At 46.2% G+C, this 24,646-nt stretch overlaps 2 protein-coding genes across 3 annotated transcripts in view; both read left to right on the top strand.

Moving 5' to 3' along the window:
• Window positions 1–1,897: 1,897 nt before the first annotated feature.
• Window positions 1,898–17,214, top strand: SAG (S-antigen visual arrestin). Its single transcript, XM_085233239.1, has 14 exons — window positions 1,898–2,194; window positions 2,799–2,859; window positions 2,947–2,991; window positions 3,267–3,460; window positions 4,154–4,213; window positions 5,178–5,245; window positions 5,445–5,580; window positions 5,915–5,999; window positions 7,169–7,241; window positions 8,154–8,291; window positions 8,574–8,651; window positions 9,307–9,330; window positions 9,503–9,573; window positions 16,081–17,214. The coding sequence occupies exons 1-14, from the start codon at window positions 2,105–2,107 to the stop codon at window positions 16,182–16,184; spliced, it is 1,227 nt and encodes a 408-aa protein (XP_085089365.1). The 5' UTR covers window positions 1,898–2,104; the 3' UTR covers window positions 16,185–17,214.
• A 422-nt stretch (window positions 17,215–17,636) lies between these two features.
• The window catches only part of DGKD (diacylglycerol kinase delta), a 57,436-nt gene continuing 50,426 nt past the window's right edge, over window positions 17,637–24,646 (top strand). For both annotated transcript variants that reach the window (XM_085233235.1, XM_085233234.1), the window contains exon 1: window positions 17,637–17,858. In XM_085233235.1, coding sequence (XP_085089361.1) covers window positions 17,694–17,858 — 165 coding nt within the window. In that variant the 5' untranslated portion in view covers window positions 17,637–17,693. The remainder of the gene's footprint in view (window positions 17,859–24,646) is intronic.

Genomic DNA, 24,646 nt, shown 5'->3' with positions numbered 1-24,646 from the left:
TTCATGAAATAGAAATTCTTAACCGTGTGTCTGTCTGTAACCTCTGCCTTACAATTTTCTCAAGTTTCCTAAGGAAAGCATTTCCTCCTTCTACTCTCTTTTGTCTAGCGTGTGCAAATAGGTCGTAGAAACTTTCTTCTCCTGAAACAGTTTTAAAATAGGAAAGCAAATAGAAAGGCAGAATGCAGACAAGCTGGAAGCAGCCATATACGATCAGACCAAGTGTACTCTGACTCTAACAGCGTCCAGAAGGGAGATGTGTACGAATAGAGCATGTGTAGCATCGTGCTTTTCCAGCACCTGGATCATCCTGCCCAACAGCTGCCAAAGCCCTTTTCCCTGGGGATGTGTCTAATCCTGTAAATCTGTTAAAATTGGTGATGTACAGACTTCTCTACTGTACCTTTTATGAGTAAATGCTACATTTTATTTTGAACCTACTGTTTATTCACTTAATTCAATGCTGCCACTTTTTTACTTACGACGGAGTGAAAAATCATCTCTCCATTTTGTACCACTCGTTTTCTGGACATCTCTTTTTGGACATCTCGTGTCCTTTTGGTCTTTATAGCCCCTTCCCCCACACCTTTATTTTTTCCTTCTCTGAAAGAATCTTTCTTCATCTGTCTGTGTTTTGGATACAGGCTATCCCCTACCTCTGGTTACATTTACTATCTTTCTGGGCAGGTAGTTTGACCATTATATTCTTAAGGTCCTTCATGTTTCAAATTCACCGATGCTCTGAAAGTAACGGGTTGTGTTCAGTTCCGATTTAGAAAAATACAGTGGTAGAGTTGAGTTCTCATTTTGGGTTGGGTCTGACTCATTACTCACAGAATCATAGGGGTTGGACTGGAGATCATCTTGCCCAGCTCCCTGCTCAAACAGATTGCACAGGAAAGCATCCAGGTGGGTTTTGAGCATCTCCAGAGAAGGAGACTCCACCGCCCCTCTGGCAGCCTGTGCCAGAGCTTCTAGCCTCACTGTGAAGAAGTTTTCTCACATTCTTATGGAACTTCCTGTGTTCTGAATTGTGCCCGTTGCACCTTGTCCTGCGTATCACCATTCTGGGTCTTAAACTGAGCATGCTGGCTCCAAGATGTGGATGCATCAGGGTTTCTAAAATAGCATCAATAACATGCTCTGTTACGAGGAAACGAATCAAGAACATAAATTCCCTGCCTACATCAAGACTTTCTTCCTATGTGTAGCAACTATACTTGTGCATATCCGACAATGGTTGTATTTTCCTCGTGTGACATTTTGCACTTACTGCCATGGTGTTTCAGCTTTGTGAAGCACTCCTCCAACTTAGCACAGACAACTTTTTTCTTTGATGATCCCAGGGTAGTTTTCTACCTCTGGGCAGCCTCTTCACTTCTTATCTAGGCTTCTTTGCATTCACCCAAGACTACGTTCAGTGGCTGATGTTCCAGGACAACCAAGACTATGTGCAGTGGCAGTGGCAGATGTCCCAGGACAGATGAAAGAGCTCTAGTGTATACTTGCAATGGTGAAAAATAAATCCCAAACCTGAAAGTAGCCAAAATTCACAGAAATTGTATTTTTTATTTCCTATGCCTTCCCTAGTTATTGACTGAGATTGACCTGCCTTCTTGACTCACGGCAATGTAGAGCCTCTGGTGACAAATCTTGGTGAACCTTTTGAAAACTGAAGTACCTGTGTTGATCAGATTACCTTTGTCTCTACTTGTGTACTCCACAGAAAGTCTCTCTACAAGTCTCTCTGTAAAGGCCAAACTATCTCTTCACCTCTGGATTTTTTTTTACTGACCAAATAATGTTTTGAATGACTGAAAAACGGGTCCTTGGTCTTCTGTAATGTTTCTGAAGAACTGTTTTTAAATAGTTGTGGGTTTATTTTTCTTTATAAGGAGCCCACCTTTGTACTGAACTTGAGTATCCACTGGAAGATCAGATTGGTAAACAATACCACAGGAATAGAATGTTTTACCCAACTGTTGTGCCTATGTTTTTTCCTCATCCTTTTATCTTTTTCATCCCTCACCTCTGACATTTCTCCCAGGAACCTTTGAGGGAGAAAAAGTTCATTCATCCACAGTTACCTACCTGTCCATTGGTCATGAGCTGCCCCGAATCTCAGAAGACAGGGAAGAATGCTGATTCCTCTCCAAAACAAGTTATCTTCAAGAAAAGCACCCGTGACAAAGCTGTAAGTACCATAATAATGGGTATAAATAGGTACGATGGACTAGATGATCTTGTAGGTCCTTTCCAACCTTATGATTCTATGAGTTTCACTCAAAGTCAAGATGAAGACTTTGTACAAACCTCTTTCCTGTCCCCTTTCATTTTTCTGAAGAAGAACCACGATCCATATTTAGTGCAAAGTGTGAGCAGACAATGTAAACAAAGCTCATATGGGAGAGCTTGTTGCAGTCTTGCATAAAAGGCAACTCCCCTCTTACAGTTATAGTCCTGCTGGTAAATGTTTGAAACAAAGCTAATTCACCGTTTGATAGTGAATCTGATACCATCAGAAATATTTAAATCTGTAGCTCTGCCCCATCTGTGAGTATTTGTGTTTTACTTCTTGGAGCTGTTCTACGTTGGGTCCTCTTTCTGATGTCTCGAAGCATGTGAATAGTTCTTTTGAGCCTGTGTGAATTGTTTGGTGGGGAGGAAAAAAAAACTATGCCTAAAATGGAACTGCTCTGTTCTCTACGGAATTTACAGCTCCATGCTATATTCTCCCACCCCCAAGCACACAACCATCAACACTTTGTAGTTCAACCATGGTCATCCTTTCCCTACAGCTGACCATCTACCTGGGAAAGCGTGACTTCATTGACAACATAGGGAGCGTGGAACCTGTAGGTAAGTCCACAAGTGGACAAGCTGCCCTTTCTGCTCTCCTAAGCCTGATTATGCTCTGGTAATCTTTTTAATTTTCCTTTCTTTCAGATGGTGTTGTATTGGTGGATCCCACAATGATCAAGGGGAAAAAAGGTTTGAGGTTTTATGCAATACAGGTTTTAGTTTGCTCGTCCTCTTTTCAAGTGAGACACTGAGATAGAACTTTTTTACATTGCTTCAGGGGTACAAATGTAACTCCTCAACGAAAGGACTTCTTACTCAAAGTACTGCATATAAAAACTTAAAATATGAATACCAACTGAATTATACAACAGTGTTGAAATGAGTTTCCATGTCTGGTGCAGGATTTTACATCACCTGGTTGTGTTAGTCTGCTGCATGCCTTACCTGCCTGTGTTTCCTTCCAGTGTACGTGAGTCTGACCTGTGCTTTCCGGTATGGCCAGGAGGACATTGATGTGATCGGCCTCACCTTCCGGAGAGACCTGTTCTTCTCTAGGGTGCAGGTGTACCCACCTGAAAACAAGCCAGAGTCTCTCTCCCACTTGCAGGAATCTCTGCTAAAGAAGCTGGGGAAAAATGCTTACCCCTTTTTCTTTACAGTGAGTATCTGTTAAGACCCCCTGACCTTCTTCTCATCTGTCATTACAGGTACGCCTCTTTGATTCTGCTCAATGTGTGGCTGCCTGCTGGGTATTACTGACTCCTCAGGTACAATCCAGTGATCCCAGCTGCTGGATTCACTGATGGAGTGCTAGTGCTCCATCTCCAGGATGCTCTGCAGCCTTTCCAGTTGGCGAAGCTGCTGGCCCTGTGCAGACCAGGAGCAAATGGTGGCTGTCTGGAGGCTGGCTAGTTTAATAGCCTTAGCTGTGTTTCGAGAGATGTGTTTGCTCAAGCTTCAAGCCCATGTGAACAATGATTTGCACTACTGTGAGCCATGTTGATAATCCTGAATGGGAGCCAGATATCCCAGCTCCTGATCTGTGTCTCCAGTGCTCTAGTGTTTGATTATAAGCCCAGAAGCTCTATGTTGCTGGGTCTCTTCTTACTTTTTTTCTGTGTTTTCTCGGTTGTTAGTATTCTAAGTCCCTTTCTTCCTAAAAGACTTTGTTCATGTGTGGTAAGCATAAGATCCAGCTTCTCTCTGAGTCGGAACTTCAAAGGGTTGCTGTATGGAAGTGACCTGTTGTCTTCAGGGTTACGCTGTACCTTTTGTCAGCATTGAGTTAATTAAAACATCACAGAAATCTGCATAATGTTGCTCTGGGTTCTTTTTCTTTTTGTTCCCACAGTTCCCAGATTACCTGCCTTGTTCAGTCTGTTTGCAGCCTTCACCTCGTGATGTTGATAAGGTGAGACTGGTACACTGGTGCTTATTGTGGAGTTTACTGTGTTGTGCCACAGACGTCAGGAACCTGGCTGGAAGAGCTACAGCATTGCATCATGGATCTGGAATTCAATTCCTCAACATAAGAAAAAAAATCTAGTCCAATAGCTGCAAGGCTGTGCTAAATCCGCAATGCTTGTCATTTCCTTAAGGGTACTGCGTGATTTGTGGGTTGGACATGCAAAGAGGTCCTAGCAAGCTTGTGTTAGCTATCAGTCACATGAGAGAGGGGAGGCTGAGTGCCTGAAATCTCACTGATGGGTGTAACTAACAGGTGTTAGGCCTGCTTCTCAGTTGAAACAAATGTAGAGAAGGTCTGTTTTGTATGTGTATGTATATATTTAAAAAAAAAAAAAAAAAAAAAAACACGAAAAAACTGGAGGATATGTCACCAAAGTGAGATGTTTTGCTAGGTTTCTGGCATTGTTGAAAGTAGTCCTCCTGTAGTTCACAGGATGCTTCTCTGTGCAGCTGGGCTAGGCCTAAAGCCAGGCATAGCAACATAAGCCTGTTAAAGCAAAGGTCTGCTTGGCCTGATCTCTCCCAGTCCTTACACGCTGGGAAGAAGAAAGCTTGACCATGAGTCAGGTATTGGCATTACAAAGCAGTTCCAGAAACCCAAGGTGGACTGGAGAACCTTGCAGGCCTGCTGGTGGTGCCTCCTGTAGTGTGCTGTGACCTCTACAGATCTGCTCTCGTATCATTTTAGAAGGGGTGTCATCTGTCAGAGGCTTGCAGCTAAGCCTTGTAGCATGGAACAGCTGGATGCTGGGACACCAGGTGGTGGGAATCTCTGTTACAGTGGTCATAGGCCAGAACAATTTGCAGTTGGCAGGAATCTGCCAGTTTCTAGGATACAGAAAGATGCTTGAACGTCTGCAGGTGTGGCTTGTGACGCTGGTTTCACAGCTGCCCTCTCTCTCTGGCAGAGCTGTGGGGTGGACTTCGAGGTGAAAGCTTTTTCAACAGAGAATTTGGAAGAGAGAATTCATAAGAGGTAACAGTGCACGTATTTCTGTATGTCTTCAACTGTGCCCTTGTAAAGAAGGGAGGGATTACAATAAGCGTGGTTTGCTGAATCAAATTTGTTCCACCTGTCAGTGGGCTTCTTAAGTTTAATTCAGCATGTGTGAGTGCAAAACTCTTGCCTCAGCCAAACACAAGGTACCATCACGGTACCTTCTGCTGCTTCCCAGGAACTCCGCACGGCTGTTGATCCGTAAAGTGCAGTTTGCTCCAGAAGAGCCAGGACCCCAGCCTTGTGCAGAGACCACGTGGCAGTTCTTCATGTCCAACAAGCCACTGCACCTGAAAGCTTGCCTCAGTAAAGAGGTGAGGAGTTTGCCCCTGGGACATCATTGTACTTCAGTACCAATATGCGTTTTGTTACCCAAACGGCTATTTTGTGTGTTACCAGACTGTCTCAGCTGATCCAGACTTGTCCTGCGTACTTGGGTTCTAAGGTGATTTTTGTCAGCAGCTTCTGCTAGAGGAGGGTGGGACACCGTTATCAGAGTCATTGGAGGCCAAGTAGGGCATTGGAGGCAGGATTGTGAGTCATGGGGAAGGGCCACCTTGCTTTATCTGGCCTCTTTTGGGACTGGAATTGTTTATGGCCTGGGAAGAAACCTTTTGACTGGGTCTCTGAGCATTGGTTTTCCCATAGGTGTACTACCATGGTGAGCCCATTCCAGTCACCGTCATGGTCACCAACAGCACAGAGAAAACAGTGAAGAAGATCAAAGTCCAAGGTATGTTTTTTACCATTGCTTGGATTCTCTTAGGACAAGAACACTATGTTGGGAGGGCTGAAAGAGCCAGAATTTAGTGCTTGTAAACTGCTTAAGCAGGCAGTATGGAGTGCATCAGGAATTTCTCCCTCCTCCCTGTCTGTTGATGTTTGTTTGCTGCTTTTCATCAAGCCTTTTTTCCTGACTCGTGATTACTTGCCTGGCTTAATTTCAGGCCCCAGGATGTCGTGTCTACATAGGAAAGGGCTGGCACTGTGGCAGGCAAGGCAGGTCTGGGGGAAATCTGCCTCTTGGGCAGGATGCAAAGGGCTTCTGTCAGCGTGATGCTCAGCTACCAGGGAACGTGTCTAGGTGGTGTGCTTCACTCCTTCAGAAATGCCCCGCACTGCAAGAAGCAGCCACTCTGCCAGCGATGGTGTAATTCCTCCTTAGGTTCAGTACTGCCTGTGTTTTATTTGTAGCACTGCGTGCTTTCATCCCACTGCATGTTTTCATCCCACAAGCTCCATACTGCTTGGGCCTGTGGAAGGCAGTCTGAGACAAAGGATGGGAAAGAGAGGAGAAAGCAGGGAAAGAACAAAGTTGCTGAGGGTTTCATAAAACTCTACAGCCAATTCAGTGCCTATCTTGCACGCACTATCTAGTTACTCCCAAATGTTTTTTAATCTGACCAAATATTTTTAACCGCCAATCTAGCTTAAAAAGACCTTATTTCAGATTGTCTTACCACTGTTTGAATCAGAATTACCATACACTTTCTGGTGTTTGTTTGGAGAATGCTGTCAGAGGAACTTAGCTGCAGTTCGGTATCCAGTCTGCTTGATGATGATGTAATTAGCACCTCTTGTGCACCAGAGGTGAAAGCAAGCATGTTTAAAGAGGGAGATCTTTGTAATGGGAAGAGCAGGCTCCCAAGGGATACCATGGGCTATTGACTTTCTGTCATTTCCAAACCAAAGCTGGATGTGTTTCAGGGAAGACAGAGACTAACAGCACAGGTGGCAAAGTCTGTGATCAGGCTGCCTGATCTGGTGCTCCCTTCGGGCTCTAAATATTTGGGTTTTCCTGATGTCATCCTCACATTTTCCACTCCTGAGACTATGGAGCAGCTGTGTTGTTTCTGATGCCTGTGCACAACTGATAGTCCCTCTTTCCCTTTCTCACTTCAGTGGAGCAGGTTGCCAACGTGGTTCTGTACTCCAGTGACTTCTACACAAAAGTGGTAGCTGCTGAGGAAGCGCCGTGAGTGAATACTCTGCTTATCCATCCTTGCTGCACACCTTCGCAGCCTCTTAACGACTCTCCTCCTAGATTAGGGGAGGTATTCCTGGCTGCAGCATGGCAGTTGCTTGCTGTTATAGCACTATTTGCCTTGATGCCAGCCGTGCTCTGGGTGCAGCTGGTCTCCCCTTTGTGTATCAGCGGGTACCTTGCTCCTTTTTTCAGGGAACAGGGAAGGCTACAGAAAAGTTGCTTTGTTTGAAGTGTAATTACTTACAAGAAACACTTAACAAGGGCACATTGCTCCCCACTGCTTGAAATCTTTGAAGGGACCTGCACTGCTTCTCTAAAAGCTGCTGCTGTGTGCCTGGGAGTGCTGGATGCTCTAATTTGGGGTCAATCCTTTTCATAACACTTTCTCTAATAAGATCAGAAGAACCCTTGCCAAACCGTTGGCTCTATAGTATGGTGGTGTAGAGAACCTCCTGCTCTTATGCCATGCAGTGCATTTGCCATTGGGCTCTGCTTTGTGCAGAGGACTGGATCCACCCAGACACCCAGACACTTGATACTTTTCTGGGTTTTGCTCTGCTGTTTAGGAGCAAGTCTTCCTTTGAGTACTGGTCTTCTGAACTGGGATTCATTTCATCCAGATATAGAGGTCTGTGGCATGGTTGGACCAACTTTTGGATACCTGCCTTAATGTGAAACAAATCATTTTCTGCAAATGCTCGTTTCTCTCTGCTGATTACAAGGGACGTTTTTCTGACTGGTTCAGACACACACATCCACGTTGTAGACTTCTAAGTCTGGACAGACAAATCGTACTCCTTGTGAATGGCTTGGTGATTCGTTTTGAAATTATCCTAGTTGGGTCTGTAAGGCAAATCAGAGTGTATTGCTTTCTCACTCTCACCTGCTTCTTATTTCCAGGGAAAAGGTGCAGCCAAACAGCAGCCTGACAACAACACTGACGGTTTTGCCCTTGCTGGCAAACAACCGGCAGACCCGGGAAATAGCCCTGGATGGCAAGCTAAAGGATGAGGATACCAACTTGGCTTCTAGCACCATGTGAGCAGAGCTTTAAAGGGTCTCAGTTGTTGGGGGGTGTAAAGAAGAGGACAAGATCTGACCTATTAGATGTTTGTATCTGTCTTGATGGGTGTATCTGCACTGCACATCTTACCTTGTCGTAGTCATTCAGGCTAAATGGTAATAGGGATGGAAAGAGGTATTAGCTGTCCTTGAGGCTCTTTTTTAGGACAATGGGGTGTTCATCTAGTTGCTTTTCCTGCCATAAGTTGTTGTTCTCTTGCTGTACTACCTAAAACACCACTTTGTTTTCTCTGATAGTATTAAGGATGGAATAGACAAGACAGTGATGGGGATTCTGGTTTCCTACAAGGTCAGAGTGAAGCTCACTGTTTCAGGGTAAGAGACTTCTTGCTACATCTGCTTAGAATTAAGAGAATGAAGTGTGTATTTCACTGACTATTCTGGAGAAGGTGGGACAGTCCACTGTAAAAGAAAGGGCACGTATTGTAGAACACCTGCATAAACTTCATCAAAATTGTGCATTAGCCTCTCCAAACAAGTTTTCTTGAGCCTGAGGTGTTGTTATACCTTCCTTTGTTACAATAAGAATTTGACCGTATGAGCAGAGGTGGTGGTACAAACCTGCGGTTTACGTTGCAATTTCATTTCAAAGCTATAGTTTTGATTTTGTGAGAGCTTAAGTGAAACTTTGTTTGAATTTCTGTGTTGTTGTTCTCCCAGACATCATTCTGAGAATCACAAAGACTGAGGTTCTGTACTGAGCCAACTTTCTGCGAAAAGCTGGTGGCATCAGCATGAGATGGTTCCCAGCAAAAGAGGACAAGGATAATTACTGCTGATAGTCACTGTTTACATTTGTATTTATTCATCCACAGGAAGGATATGAAAAATGAAAATTAAAGACAAGTGCGTTATGATATGATCTGTAGGAAGGTGATTTTGATGGTCCACAACTAAAAAGTTATTGGCTGAAACATCCAAATGGGAAAGCACCAAACATAATTGTGTTTTCTTCTGTTTCCTTCTGTAGCCTGCTGGGAGACTTCACCTCCAGGTAAGTGCCATCTTCGTTTTCAGACCATGTAGCCATAGTTGCTCATTAGACAAAAGCTGAAGGAATAGGCAAAGCTGGAGTTCTGGGCCTAGGCTGGCCTGAGGTGAGAGGAGCATGGAACCAGGCATGGCTGGGGGCTGTGGATCTGATGCATTCTCTCTTTCGCCCATAGTGAAGTGAGCACAGAGCTGCCATTTCGTCTCATGCACCCCAAACCTGAGGAAAAGAACCCAGCAGGTCAGTTACACCTCATTTTTGCCTTCTTTTGTTGTTGTTATTGTTGTATTGTCCTACATGAATTATTACTACTACAAGGCTTGCAGTGATTTAGCCTCTAGGGGACTACTGTGTGCATCTGTGTGAACCTCAAGGCACAAGGGAACAGGGAGAAGGGATGCTGAGATGGAAGAAGGCAGAACTGGGTCATGTTTCCTTTCTTTCATCTGTAGAATCACAACTGAAAGCACAGGGACTTGAGGGAGCACTGCACAGTTAAATTTCATGACCACTGGGTTCTGAGTGCAGCTGTCAACAATTTCTAGCCAGATTACTGTGCAGCAAGCAAGGTCACAGAAAACACCTAAAATGTACCAAAAAAAAAAAAAAAAAAAAAAAAAAGCAAAATGCTTTTAAGCAAAGTTAAGTGGTGACAAAGCATTCATGATTTTACAAAGTCCCTATTATGTACAGTAACATTGCCCATGGTGTGGTCTTGATGTTCATTTTTTGTGTACAGGAATATGAGAGGAGAGGTCTCTTCAGAATTGGGTCAGTAAATAGAAGTGTGACAAACATCCTGAAGGTTAACCAGCTTGCTGTCTTGGTTACTTTTATAAATCATAGGCCAGTGTAAAGAACTAGCTTTCCCTGGGTACATAAAGTCTGATGATTGGATGAAAAAACTGCAGACTGTCTTAAGCATGTGTTCTCTTCCCACTTCGACAGTCCCTGACTGTATCTGTTTCCTAGTGGTGATCATACAGACACTGCAAGGTGCACTGAATCAAGATTTCCTACACAGCATCTGGAGTAGTTAATGAACACAAAACATTATGCCTGCCTTCCAGCGTGGGGATTTTTCTAGATGAGTCAGCCTGTCCTGCTCTTTGTCTTTGGATGCAGTCATGTGGGCTTCAAGCAGAAACCCATGGCTGCTTCTGTACTGTGGTTTCTTTATTTTTTTCTTTGGGCTAAAACTTATCTAAGGTTGCAGTATCTCAGAACATGACCACTAGATTATGGAGGAGTCTATGAAAGGAGTCTATGACAGGAGTTATCCTCCCTTTCCAACTGAATTATTGCATTTTATATTGTTGGAGGACTTGGACGTGAGCAGTGAGAGGAGGAACTGGTGATCCTCAGGTCTCTGGTTAGGAATCAGTGTTTTCTAACAATGGACGTACCCAAGTGGCTGAAGGAGGGCTTCTTTACTCCTTTTGAGAATTGCACTCATGCACAAATGAAAACTCATTTCCTCCCCAAGAAAACCTCTGCTGTGAGCATGTGCTCATATGAGAAGTCTTTTGTGCATGCTGCATTGCCATCAGAGCAGCACAGTGAGTCCAGAAAACACCTTCAGGATGAACCACAATGGTTGTCCCCTCCCCACTGCCTTTCTGCTATGGCCACATGGAAGACAGCAGCATCACCAGGGAGGAGCACGGGCACTCCGCAGATGCATGCAGGTTGCAGCCTGTGAGATGGGAAATTGGATCCTCAGGGTTGGTCTGTAGGACTGATAAGGGTGGACCACCTTGGAGAAGTTGCTGTGAGGCAAATGCTGTGCTCATGTGGTGGGTTTCCCTTCCATGCTGCATGCCTGCAGAGCTCTGCTAGCAACCCGCTGACATTGCTGCACACTTGATCATGGTCTCAAATTGTGACTCTCTCTAGGAGAGCACCTTTGCCAAGGGTCTTCCCGTCTGTTCTGCTTGTGCATCCTGAAGTATTTCCCCTAGACTTTCCTGCAGGAATCCCTCTGCCTCTGAGGTGGTGGCCTAGGAAAGGTGGTTGGTGAGGGCCATCTGGTGTCCGCAGTGAGCCTCACATGGCAGACGTGCTGCTGGACCCCAGGGCTGCAAAACTGAGCTTTTGTGGATCCAGAGAGAAGCTTAACAACCTCAAATGAGGACCATCCAAAGGCTCAGGGAATGGTAATGAATTCTGTGTATATTTGCAGAATGGTGTGAGTTTTTTTTGAAATTTGTGACACCGTGTTTGGTGTTAATGCCACAACTCCCTTTTTTATTTCCTGTGCTTTGGGCTGATAATTTTGGCAGAAGCATTTGTAGGCTAGGATGAAGAAGAATGAAAGTCAGGCAGTTCTCCATTTTAAGATCATTTAAAAGGATAGCTGATATACTCTGTTATGTAGCACACTCAAAAGAACGTGGGCAGAAGACTTTACAAGGGAGACAGAGAACTGCAGTGTTTCTCAGATCACTTCCCCCAACACATCCTTTCACCAAAGATGCAGCCCACATATTGTTTGCTACATCAAACTCATCTGGGAACTTGCTGTCAAGAGACAGCTACGTGTCGTGCTTTTTGTGCAGGTGGAAACTGTAGGTTTCTTTTAATTTTAGGGGAGGGGAAAAAGTGTAGTTTCAAGAGCTATCCCATGGGAAAGCCCTACAAGCAGGGAGGCAGAAAAAAAGTGCTTTCTATTTGAACAAGGAAACTAACACGAAAGAAAATCCCTCAGAAGCCTGCATAGCTGATCTGGCAACTGTGCTGGAGCACAATGTCTGAGCTCGTTACTGGGAATAAAACAGCTTCCAAATGAAGTTGGTAAACTGAAACTCTTTCTGGCTTTCCACATTCTCAGCCTTATCTCACTGTTGGAAGGACCGTTCCTACTTTGGAGATGCAGTTTTTATTTCTACCGCTTCTGTTCATAAACTAAAGCGAAATAACATTGAATTTGTAATCAAGCAAATCAAGTCTTAATTGCAGAGATGGAGCTTCAACAAACAGTATTTAGTGTGTTAAGGGTCCCATAAGGTATAATTTTAATTTGTTGGCTCGTTTAGCAGCCTCTGCAATGAGTGTAGGCAAAGGTACATTCACAGGGAATTTTGAGATCACTCCTTTACCCATTCCCTTTTGTTTTTACTGATGAGTCAGTAGTAACCAGTTTGTCTGTTGCACCTCCCTTCTTCATTGAGTTGTCACTTCATCTTAAGATGCAGCTGGGAGAAAGGAAAAGTCAAAGCAGTTTAGAGAGTTGAAGCTAAAGTGGATTAAAAATGTCACATACAATGACTTATTCCCTGCAGAGGGATAATATCTTTTCCCTTCTCTAGCTAAAGTGACTTACAGCAAAATTAAATGAAACATGTAACATCAGTGTATTTAATCATGCAGAGCTGACTGTTTATGAGGGTGCATGGTGATAGGACAAGGGGGAATGGTTTTAAACTGAGACACGGGAGGTTTAGGTTGGATATGAGGAGGAAGTTTTTCACTCAGAGGGTGGTGAGGCACTGGAACAGGTTGCCCAAGGAGGCTGTGGATGCCCCATCCCTACAGGCATTCAAGGCGAGGCTGGATGTGACTCTGGGCAGCCTGTGCTGCTGGTTGGTGACCCTGCACATAGCAGGGTGTTGAAAGTAGATGATCATTGTGATCTTTTTCAACCCAGGCCGTTCTGTGAGTGTGGAGAACCCCAATGCTGTATAAGGTAAACTTCTGAAGAACATGACTCCATTTTGGGGCCAAATGTGGACAGTGGATTAGCTGCAATGTGCTTTCACAGCATATTATTTGACCCTTTTTGTTTGTCTGTACAAGCATTCATCCCTCAGTAAAAAGCAGGTCTGTCAGAAAGCATGGCCACTGCTGTTTGGTCGCTCTTCCGCACCTGGAAGAGACAGAAATGGAACTGCTTGCTGCCTTTCTTTTTCCATGTCTATTTATGGCCTCCTTGACTTGGACTTCTCATCGGCCAGCATTTGCATGTTTCATGTGCTGGTTTTGCAACTGTTTTTGGATCCATGTGGTTCCCAGGTGGTTATTTTTAGGCAAGGCAGCTCCTGTCACATCGGCTGGCAGTCGGTCTTTCCCACCCATTGACAAAAATGGATAGAGAGCTGTTTCTTTTAAAGACAGAATCCAACTGGGCTGTGTCTCTTGGTGCTTCCATGACCTTTCCCAGTCAGCAGCTCGCCCAGAAGCTCCTGCTGGGATTTTCACAAGGCTGTGTTCAATGTGAGTTCTTTGCTCTGGGGTTTTCCTGCTCTTGTCCTGATGTTTTACGTTTCGTGGGCCTATATCTTGGACACTGACCTTTATTTTGGCTAGTACTCAACAAATGGTCATTTATCTGCTCCCTTGTTAAACTTGCACAAAAGGATTGCTTTCAAGAAGCCCATAAATATTGTGTGCCTTTAACCCTATGCTCACCCCGTACTGATATTGTAACTTGCAGAAATTAGTGAATTTTCAAAGGGTTTGCATGCCTTAGAATGTTACACAGCTTCTTTTTTTTTTTTCCATCATGAAGTTAAAAGAGGTTAAAAGCAAGCTTATAATGAAAATTACCATATGTCACAACTTCAATTACATGGAGTCATTTCTGTGGCTGCATAATAAGAGCTTATAGAAAACCCTCTGCAGAGAGTATGGTGATGTTCTGGAGCCTCATCTGTCCTCAAACACAGCCCCCTCCCATCCTAACCCTCAAAACAATTACAGGGATGGCAGTTGGAAATAGGTTGGCTTTTTCCTTATTTTTAGGTTCCTGTGACTTTTTTCAGTGTTACAATGCTAGATGAGCTACAGGACAGCAAGGTAACAACAAGGGGAGGGCCTGACTCCTGTTAGGGTGCTGATGTAGGCATTACATCCCTACAGTGGGATATAATGTAGCAGCCTGAAGATGAAATGCATTAAAAGATGCACATATTTGAATGTACTCTTACACCTAAGCTATGCAAGCATTGCCATGCTGCTACAATATCTGTGTATTGATTCAGTAAGTATCAGACAACAAAGTAAATGCCTAACCCAAAACATTCCTCTTCCCTCCTGCTCCCCCCAACCCATTCTGTAGAATCAGCTTCAAACCACACTGGTGAAGATCGCTCGCTTTGCCCACATCTCTGATGTCACTGTTCCCATAGTAATGAGTGTACTTTGGAGAGGGGAAAGAGAACAGACTATTTAAAGAATAAAAATTGGAGGAAAATAAAATGATGCTTTGGTGTTGGAAACTTTAAAGAAACTTTGCAACTTCTAAATATTTCATTTTAAATCCATTTCAGTCAAGTACGATTGCCCTGAGGCTGTCCAGATTTCATCCTGGCTTTTGTGAGCAGAGGAAGCTGTCCCTTCACACCAGGGGAGCCTTTATGTGACCCATCATTTGAGGCATTTTGGCTACAGTGCCCCACTTGGCACACTTTTAATGCTGACTTTTCCAGCAGTGCTAACCACAGCTTGTTGCCCTTGATTTCAGTGTGTGTTGTGGGTGGGAATTCCCCAGGTCATCCAGTCACTGAAACATTACCAATCCCTGATGACTTCTGTAGAACGCTGGCTTTACAGCACTGTGCTTTCTCACTTAAATTCATGAGAAATAAGCGAGTGGTGCAATGGTTACTTGATAAAGTGAATGTAAAAGCAAAACAATCAATTTTCCCACCTCTTCCCTGCAGTATAATCTGTTTTGCTTACTTTAGGCTGTGCTGAATGCAGCTTCCAAGGAATGCTGCTAGCAAGCTGCAATGCTGCTGTCACTGCTGCGTGGTCAGCAAAGATCCTATCAAAGGAACACAAGCACCAAAGGTTTATATTTAGGCAGGCATGAAATCAGGAGTATTGCCTCTGTCTGCTGAGAGGCTGCCTTTTTTTATTCTGATTTCAATACCTCTGTGTGTATTGAATGAGAACACCTCCTCATCAGCTGACTACTTAAATCACATTTGAGAGAGATCAGGTTTTGCTTCGGGAGGTGCATGCACACATGTTTGGACTGTTGGAATTCTTGTATTGCTGCAAATCCCAATGCTTTATAAAGTTTTGCTATCCTTAGCATCCACTGTTCTAAATGTTGGCGTCTCTCTTTTCCTCCCTTACTGCATGCTGATGACTGCAGGGAAGGATGGGTAAGTTTCTTTGAACAGTATTTCACATTCTAGCTGCTGCTGCTGCACATTGCCTCTTTGAAAGCTCCTCAGAAAAGGAGGAAAATCCACAGCATTCACAGAGCATGAACTTAAAAAGTGAGTAAGCTGCTGTGGCTTGACAAATTGCCTCTATCAGTTGAGCAGTAAGGACTGACCATGTGAAAGTAGTTTGAGATCATATTTTGCCTAACAGTTGGAGAGAAAGAGATGGTCAGCTGATGCTCTGTAGTTTCAGGAACTCGATGAGTTCAACCACATGCCTATATTTTAATTGCAGAAGGATGAAAGGTTTCACATTTGATCTCAGTACAAAGACCCTTTCAGGCTGCAAACTATTCAGCTAGCTGATATGTAGATATTTAGCTGGAAAGAGCATGATTTTTTTGGAGATGAAAACCTCCTTAGTTTGTGTCCTGACTCGTTCAGTCAATTCCTTTTCATACTATCTAGAAAAGCACCAATGAAGACAGTGTCTGGGGGGATATGTTACAAATCCCTTTGAAGACAAAATAAATATCACCAGAGACTGCTCCAGGCTTCTCTTCTTCTTCCAGTTTGTTGCTTTTCAGTCTGCTGGTATAAAAAATGGCTGACCTCATTAAGAAAGACCTGTGCTTCTTCCCTTTCAGTGATGCAGAGATGGTATTTGAGGAGTTTGCTCGTCAACAGCTAAAAGATACGGGTGATGAAGAAGAAAACAAGAATGTTTCCTCAACTGATGAGTGATGAAAAGAATGAGCTGATGGAGAAGCTATATAGCCTGGCACCAGTTTGTAATTTAGGACCTAGATTTCTAGTAAACTGTGTTCTTGGTGCATGTGCTGTCAGGGATCAGTAGACATAAAATCATAAATTTCTCTTACTTATTAAAAGTTTCCACTTCATAAGAACATAGCAAACTCCATACCTGCTGCTTATTCTACCTACCAGAGGAGGTCAGGAAGGCTGCAACGTCTGCTTCAGAGCTACCTGTTCATGTGGTTGGTTACTTTTACCATTGATGAGAGCTTAAATGAGGGTTTGTGCAGCCTGCCTGTGCTCAGCTGGGGTCTCTATGTCTTTTCTCTGTGTCTTTCTCACTAGTGAACTGAATCCTAGTTTGAATGGCTGGCTTGCTGCCTTTGACTTAAAGTTCCTCAGTGGGCAACATGAAATTGGTTTTGTTTCCCTTTGTTTGCTTTTGCATTTCTGCTTTATCCAACTCATCTAGTTAATATTTTCAGTGCTTGCACTGACCCTGTGTATGGCTTACATCCTCCTTCTATACCATTCATCTTTCACAGCAGCTGTGTTGCTGAGATGTTACATTAGCTTTCTAGCACTAACAGCCACATTATTAAGGAACAGAAAAATGTGCTCTGTACGTGAATTCCTTAACGCAGTTCCCTATATGCAATGCTAGCCAGAGAACTGCTAGTCCAGGTTAATCTCATCTAATCTAGTTTTCTTTATGTGGCAGTGCTTCAAAAGTGTGTGCAATGAAATTAAGGAGGAAACCATGGGGCAAACTGCCCTTAGAAACCCACATTGCTCTGCCAGAGATCAGCTTATACTCTAAGAAATGAGAACATAGTCTGCAAACATTGATCTCCCTCGTTGATCTGAATGTTCTCGTTATCCATGCAAATACACGAGGTCCTTTTCTGAGTCTCACACAAGGCTCTGGCTGAAACAAGTTGCATCGGCTAGTTACGTTTTGTATGTAAAAGGACTGCTGTTACCCTTTTCCCATTTTTGCTCTCTTTTTAACTGTTTCTGGATTAAAATTCTCCTGGAAAGTCTGAAGGCTGGGCCTACATTTATTATTCTAAACATACATTACTCACACAACAAAAAATAAATTCAAGAGCTTTCCACTTCGATCCTAACTAACAACAGTGGTCACTTCATAGAGGAAAAAACACATTTTAGAGATGTCCACTTCGTCCCAGAGGGCACAGGACACTGCTGAAAGCCTGCAGTAAGCAAGTTGCTGTTGAATCAGCAATGTTGAACCTGCTTTGCTGAATGATGCTCTGCAAACGGGGCATTATTAATTTTGCGGTGACTCCCGGCCGCGGAGCACCTGCTCTTCCCGCGCTCTCTCACAACTCCACCACAGGGAGAGGCAGAGGGAGTCCGGCTGGGGGCGCCTCCTCAACACTTCCCCTCATCTCCGCCAGGGGGCGTTGCCGGAGGAGGGAGGCGGGCGATGGGGGGGGTGGGCTGCGGCCGCGCCGCCCCGCACGGTGCAGCATGGCGGCGGCGGGTGCCATGCAGCCCCAGGCCGGGGCGGTCGCCGCCGCCGCCGCCGCCAGCGCCGCGGCGGACGAGTCGTCGGACAGCGAGCCGGAGCAGGAGCCGGGCTCGCCGCAGAAACTCATCCGCAAAGTCTCCACGTCCGGGCAGATCCGCCAGAAGGTGCGTGCGGCGGGCGGGGGCCGCGGGCAGGGCCTCGGGCTCCCGCGGCGCTGTGGCCGGCGCCGCCTCCGCGTCTCCTCAGCGCCGCCGCCCCCCCTTCCCTTACTCCCGGTCCTCCCCTCTCCCTGAGCCGCGTGCCCCCCGCCCGCCCCTCGGGGACCCGCCGACAGCCCCGCGCCGCCCCGAGGACCCGGACGCCGCCTCGGCCGCCCTGCCGCCCGTCACGGCTCTGAGGAGGACCTCCGCAGCCCGGCCCCGTGGACCCCGGCGGCCGCCCCTCCCCGCTCTGACCGCGGCCTCCCCGAGCCCTTCCTGCGGCGCCCTCCGAGCGCCCTTCGATCCCCTGAGGGATCGATCACCCTGCGGTGTTCCTGCGGGTGCCCTTACGACACCCGGCTGCCCAGCACAGAGCCCACGCCTTCCTCCCTTACGCTTTCTGCCCCTTCTGGCCCCGCTGGCTTGCTGTGAGTTGTCCCATAGCCACAGCTGTGTGCTCTGGAAGGTGCAGCCCCTAATGCTGTCCCCTGCGCTCGCTGCGTGCCTCCCTGTGCACGTTCTCATCTTTGTCTTTCCCCATCTTGTGCTCTGCTCTCGTTCCTTTCTGAGCCGTGTAGTGATGCTGCTTCACCTCCTGGCTGGACGAGCGCTGGTCTCATGGCAGGTTTGTCTCACTTCCCAGCTTTTTCTGCCTCGCTTCACCTCCCTGGTCAGGGAGCAGTCTTGTCCGCTCTCCTTAGCCCTGTAAGACTTTATCCCTCTGCAGCCCATTCTGGAACAATTCTGCCCTTTTTAGGGGTACTGACAGTATTTTGCTCTCTGGGAGGAACAGTAGTTGTAGTTTCTCTGCATTGTTAACATAAAAGAAGATGTGAAGATTTCCTCCAGTCTTAGATTGGGAACCACCCACAGGGAGTTGCCCTGGTCTGTACTATTTTTACTGTAGCTGCATGATTTCTCTTTGTAGCTGTTGAGTCCCTGTGTAACCCTTGGATTTCATGTGATACATTTGTGTTTACAAACACCAGCTTAGTTACTTTCTGCTCTGGAGCTGGAGCGGGTGCTGTGTGGGTGCAGGAGGCTGCTTGGTGCTCCTGATGTTTATCTTTCATCTGTAGCAAAGGACAGTGAATATCTCTGTGGTGCAGCATCTGAGGTATATTCATAGGGATTTTTTTCTTGCTGGCTGGTTTGATCTAAGTTAAAACACATCTTGGCATTTACACCACCTGGGGCAGGTGTCCTGCGCCAGCAGGGAGGAAGGATGCCCGTCTGCTTTGTGCCCCTTACTGACCCAAGTGGTGTCTGTGGCTTTCTCAGAGCAGGAACTCATGCTTCTGGCAGGCTGTTAAAGATGCTATGGCAAAAGGTGCACTGAATTTTACTTTTGTTTGAATAAAGCAGAGCATGTCCCCATCTTCTTACTTAATCATTGCCCTGTTTTACGTCACTTCCTGCGTCAGCATGGCTGGAAAGAGCCTAAATCAGCCACTTGAACTACATGAACGTAAACATGCTAAGAACAAGGATTATAAACAGATATTATCTACAGCTGTTAAACCTCCCTTGTGTTAATCTGCAGACCTTCCACTAAACAGTGTCACATTTTCTAAGTAAGCCCAGGTACTGTGATACCAGGGATGGATTTATTCTGATGCGTGTTGATGGCTTTTTATGTCATCATCTCCTTTTCTGCGCTCTGCTGCATATGGAGCTTTTCCTTGCCCCGAGGGCAGGGAGCAAAGACAACTTCTTGGGTACTCATTGCTCTGATGAGACCTTGAGGACGTCTCTTCCTCTTTAATGCCAGACCTCATTTTTAATTTGTCCACTGACTACTGTGAGCTGCAGGAGCTGTTGGACGGGTCTGTCAGTGACAGCAGGAGCTGCGGGCAGGCTTTTACTGTGCCCTGAGGGCGTGAGTTGCATCTAACCACAACTGCTGCAGCTAGCTGAAGACCATGCCTGTGCACGCAGTTAAATCACAATAAAAGTTTACTGTTATCAGAACTCAGGTGTGAAACCTGCTGTAGCCATGAGTTCCTCTGAGTTTACTTGTCAGGGTCAGTGGCAGGCAGTCTGATCGTGCTTCCTTTGGTCCCGTCCTCTGCTTTCTCAAGAAAAAATGTACAATACAGCTGCTTGCTGACAGGACCATAGCACTTTGCTGAACTTGTTTCGGAGCCCAGGTGTGTTCTACTGAAATATGTTGGTGCAGCAATACAGCAAACTGCATGGGTGTAGAGGTGCAGTGAGTGCCAAGCAAAGGCTGGGGCAGCTCCTGGCTGGTGTCTGGGGGCTGAGTGGTCCGGCCCTGGTGAAGTGTGGAGCAGGGATAGGGCAAGCAGGAAACTCAGCGTTCAAAGTCAGGTGCTGTGCTTAATGAGCTGCTTTATTTTTAGCTAGAAAGAATTTTAGAGGAAGAGGAGAAGATAGGAAGAAAAGTACATTATCAGCCTCGTCGTGATTATTCTGGAGACAGACAAGAACGCTGGTATGATAAGGTGTAGCTCACAGGGTGACTGCCATTGCGCTGGCTGCCAAAGAAGCAGGCAGCACAGAGTGCTTCATCAGCCATTTTGGGACCTGTCAGACTTGTACCAGCATTGTGGTGTTCCAGCCCCTCTCTCGGCGCCAGGCATGCCCTGCTGGAGCTGGAGGAGCTGCTGGGCAGCTGAGAGGCCTTCTGTGGAGGGAGGAGGCAAAATAAAACAGGGAAGGGTGCTACCTGTGGCATCAAGAGCCCCAAATCCCTGCTTGCAAGCATTGCTGGGGGATCAGCCAGCCCAGGGATTGCGTGGTCTCGATGGTGAGCTTGCAAGGAGATGAAGCACGGTGAGCAGCAGTGGCCCGGGGAGGTGCAGCTGTGAATGGGGAGCACTGCGCTCTGCAGGTCCGGCAGCGCCGTGCCCTTCCTCCTTTAGCACTTGATCTTTCATTGTGAGCATCACATTATGAAGCTCAGCAAGCAGAGGAAGGATGGATAGGTCTTTTTCCTCATTCATCGGCTTGGTGTGATTTGGGCACGCGAGGTTTCAGTTTGTTTACCAGACAGGATTTCAGTGGCGTCCTTGGGTGGCATCAGGAGGAGCTTTTGTTTAGACTATCAGTCTGACTTCTGTTTGCTTTTATGAGCAACTTGCCATAATTTTTTTTTTTTTAGGGCTTATAACCATTTATCAGTACCTTGATCTTTTTAAGGCAAATTTGCAGCATATATTTCAACAGAGTTGCAAACAGCGAGCAGCTCTCCAGGCTCGCTTGGCTCTTGGAAGCTGTTGGGCTCCAGTAGCAGAGATGTCAGGTTCATTTACACGGAAAAGCAGGATAAATGAGCGGGGCTGTGCTCACTGTGCCTACTCTGCTGGGGCTCCAATCTCTGTGCCACACTGGCTGTTGTGTGGATGGATCTCTGTGCTGGAGCGCTCTGCTGAGCAGCTCTGATGTGTGCGGGCAACAAAATGCAGTGGGGGGGCAGAGTGTTTCCCCACCTTGGTGTGCAGGCTGAGCTGTGCTCTCAGACACAGCAGGTGTGTGAGCACCTGAAGGAAGCTCACTTTTTTCCCCTTGAATGGCCTCATGGATAGGAGGTGAAGAAGTGTTGTTTTTCTTTCTGGAGGGCAAATATTTAAAGATTTGCTCAGATGAAATGAATTGGGAAACAGAGCCATTTGCTGGTTCTTCACAAGCACTGAAATCAGTATTATGATGAGAAATGATGCATTTCACTAGAGTGACAGTGTGAAAAAGACGTGCCACAAATGAGGAGGGCATTTTCAGGGATTTATGGCTTAATTCACCTTCTGTCCGTGGCACAGGTGTGAGGGTACAGATGTCCTCAGGCTAACACACCAGCAGGCTGCTTCCTCCACTGGGTGCTGAGAAGGATGGGATTTGAGGTGATGGTACACTGCTGTAAGAATACCTGTGCCCCTTCATCTGTGCTACGCTTTGCATGCTCTTTGGGCTCCACTGCTGGGGAAACCTCCCAGCGCCACACTGCCATTGCTGCACTGTCAGTTTGCCTCGCTGCAGGAGATTTTTGGATGCCATGTGAAAGCAACAGCTGTTACTTCCTTTCTAAAAACAAAACAAAGCACAAAACCACACGCGCTTGTAGCTTTTCTCCTTCTAACTATAGCTCAGGTTCCAGGAACTAAAGGGCTCACATAAAACTTGTGCGTGTTTTGAGAACATAGATTTACCAATGAGGCTGCGTTGCACAAACCGTGCTGTGAGGCTGGTAGCTGTTCCTTCAACAAAATTAAAGACAAAATAAGTATTTTTATTGCAAGGATTTTGACTTTCATAGAATCATAGGATGGCCTGGGTTGAAAAAAACCACAATGCTCATCCAGTTCCAACCCCCTGCTGTGTGCAGGTCGCCAACCAGCAGCCCAGGCTGCCCAGAGCCACATCCAGCCTGGCCTTGAAAGCCTGTAGGGATGGGGCATCCACAGCCTCCTTGGGCAACCTGTTCCAGTGCCTCACCACCCTCTGGGTGAAAAACTTCCTCCTAATATCCAACCTAAACCTCCCCTGTCTCAGTTTAAGACCGTTCCCCCTTGTCCCTGTGTGGTTCTGCTTGTGCTAAGAATAGGTGCAACTGTCTCCTGATGGAGGAGATGGGCCTGCAGGCTCAGTGTGAACTCGCTGCACTCACATGCTATGGCTGGGCTGCCCGTCTGCAGCAGCAGTGCAGGCCAGGGGGACCTGGCTGGCTGTGCTGGTGATTGGCTAATGTGCCAACAGGCCTTTTGGTTTTGGGGGAAATCTTCTCTTTTCGTTGCAGCTGGACGAGCTTTACATCTGCTAACTATTTTTATGTTGTGGTTTGCTTTTTTTTTTTTTTTTTAAATAAAAAGGAAACACCATCTTGGCTGCATAATGTTTACATCAGGCACATTGTATTTGAGTCTCATGAGTTCTGATCAGTTCAGCCATGTCACGTTCTGATGGGCAGTGGTGACACCATCTCCATTTCCCCCACACAGAGTGGGTGCATGCACCTTACAGGAAAGGCAGCGGGGCAGCTCTGCACCCTGAGGCACACTGCTGGTCCTGGAGAGAAATGAGAAAAGATCTATTCTGAGCTTTTATTAAAAATCAGCCTTCTTGGAATGCGTGCCACAGCCTTCTCTTCTGCTCAGCTCAGAGTTAAAGCGGTGTTCCCAGGGCTGCACCCCTCTCCCCTGTTGTTGCTGGTGCTCATTGCGATGTCTTGGCATGGTCAAAGGTATCTGCAGGACGTTAAAACAGGGAAAGTGGAAAAACAAATGAAAAACTTTGGAGTATCCTTTAAAAGCCATGTTGGATGGATGAGGGAAAAAAAAACTTAAAAGCATAGGTTGTTTAATACATAAATATGGAAAATCTGATAACGACAATTGTTACAGATGAGATAAAAATAAATCCTGTGATACCCTGAGTATTAATTAAGTGGCTGGGGGCCAAGAGCTGCTCTCTGCTCTTAGCGGCGCAGTCCTCCTGGAAGTCCAGTTGGAATGGAAGGTGCAGAGTCTGGCCCTGCTCTGCCAGCACTGCCCTGCTGTGGGCACGTGGGGGCTGCTTCTGTGCCTCCCACTGCTGGGATTTGGTCCTCGTCCTCCAGGTAAGGCTCTTGCTTTCCCACATCTTGCACTTCCCAGGCCTGTCCTTTCTGCTGCCTTTTCCCTCCTCACCGGCCTGCAGGGTGAGAAGGACGAGATGGCAGTGTGGGGAGGGAATGTAGTTCTGTACGTGTCATTTCAGAGGGCAGAAAAAACTAGCAGCGTATTTCTTACATTTGTCCTTCAGTGTATGAAGTTCATGTTTAATCAGTAGCCCTTAAAATTTTAACCTGTTCCAAAGTTTTCGGGTAACTTTTCAACCTGTTGCTTTTCCTTGCTGTGGTTATCTCTGCTGATAGATTGGAGCGCTTACAGAGGAGAACTGTTCACAGTAGCAGCAGCTGGAACGTGGCATTGAAAGGAGCTGCTTCAAAGACCCTGTTTTGTGTCCACCAGCTGCAGAGCTAACTGGTGAAGAACGAGGTGTTTGAGCCTTTTGTTTGCCAGTGCCATGCTGGTTCTAACTGCAGCCTGCCTGGGTACAGACTCCTGTTTTTCACTCGTGATCCCAAGAATTACGCTACATTTCTGGTGCCAGTGCCCATCACCATCGCCTCCAGGGATGGGGCATCTCTCGCTCCTGCATGGTTGTGCTGAGGTCTGTGCTGCAGCTTGGCATGGGGCTTCCCAGTGAATAGCACACAGGTTACTAAAACACAGAGGTACTGAGTGGTGTGTGCTGGGGGCCCAGGCAGCCCCTCATCAACACGAGCATGGCTTCTGTCACTGTGCAGCGGGCTCCCAGCCCTCACTTCTGGTTTTGCAATTGGTTCTTGTGGCTGACCTCTTATTTTCTTTTTTTTCCCCCCTTTTTCTGAAGTGTTTTTGTTGCAATGAGTGCACCTAATATCTTGTCCTTTTCATAAAAAGTGGTAGTGCACTTTTCACTTGTGCAAGATCCGGTGCCTTTAATGCAGAATTGACAAGCAGGACTGAGCACCCCATAAGTGCTTGTGCTGTGCTACAGATCTTTGTGTCCCGTACTCAGGATTGCTTTACTGAACCAGATTTCCCCCTCTGTGCTTCCTGGAGTTAATTTCCAGGGTGTGACCACTGTCTGCTGGAAGGATGTTGCTCTCGGATTAGCTTGTTAACCCCCAGCCTTTTGACCTCTCATGTCTTATTCTTCAGGCGTGGTTAGATTTATTCCCATCGCCACTTTGTTGGATTTTCTGTACATAG

The sequence above is a fragment of the Meleagris gallopavo genome, chromosome 11, assembly GCF_905368555.1.
Source record: "Meleagris gallopavo chromosome 11, MGAL_WU_HG_1.1, whole genome shotgun sequence".
Lineage (NCBI taxonomy): Eukaryota > Metazoa > Chordata > Aves > Galliformes > Phasianidae > Meleagris > Meleagris gallopavo.
Note: the sequence above shows the minus strand (reverse complement) of the source record. Positions and strands in the feature narration are given on the sequence as shown.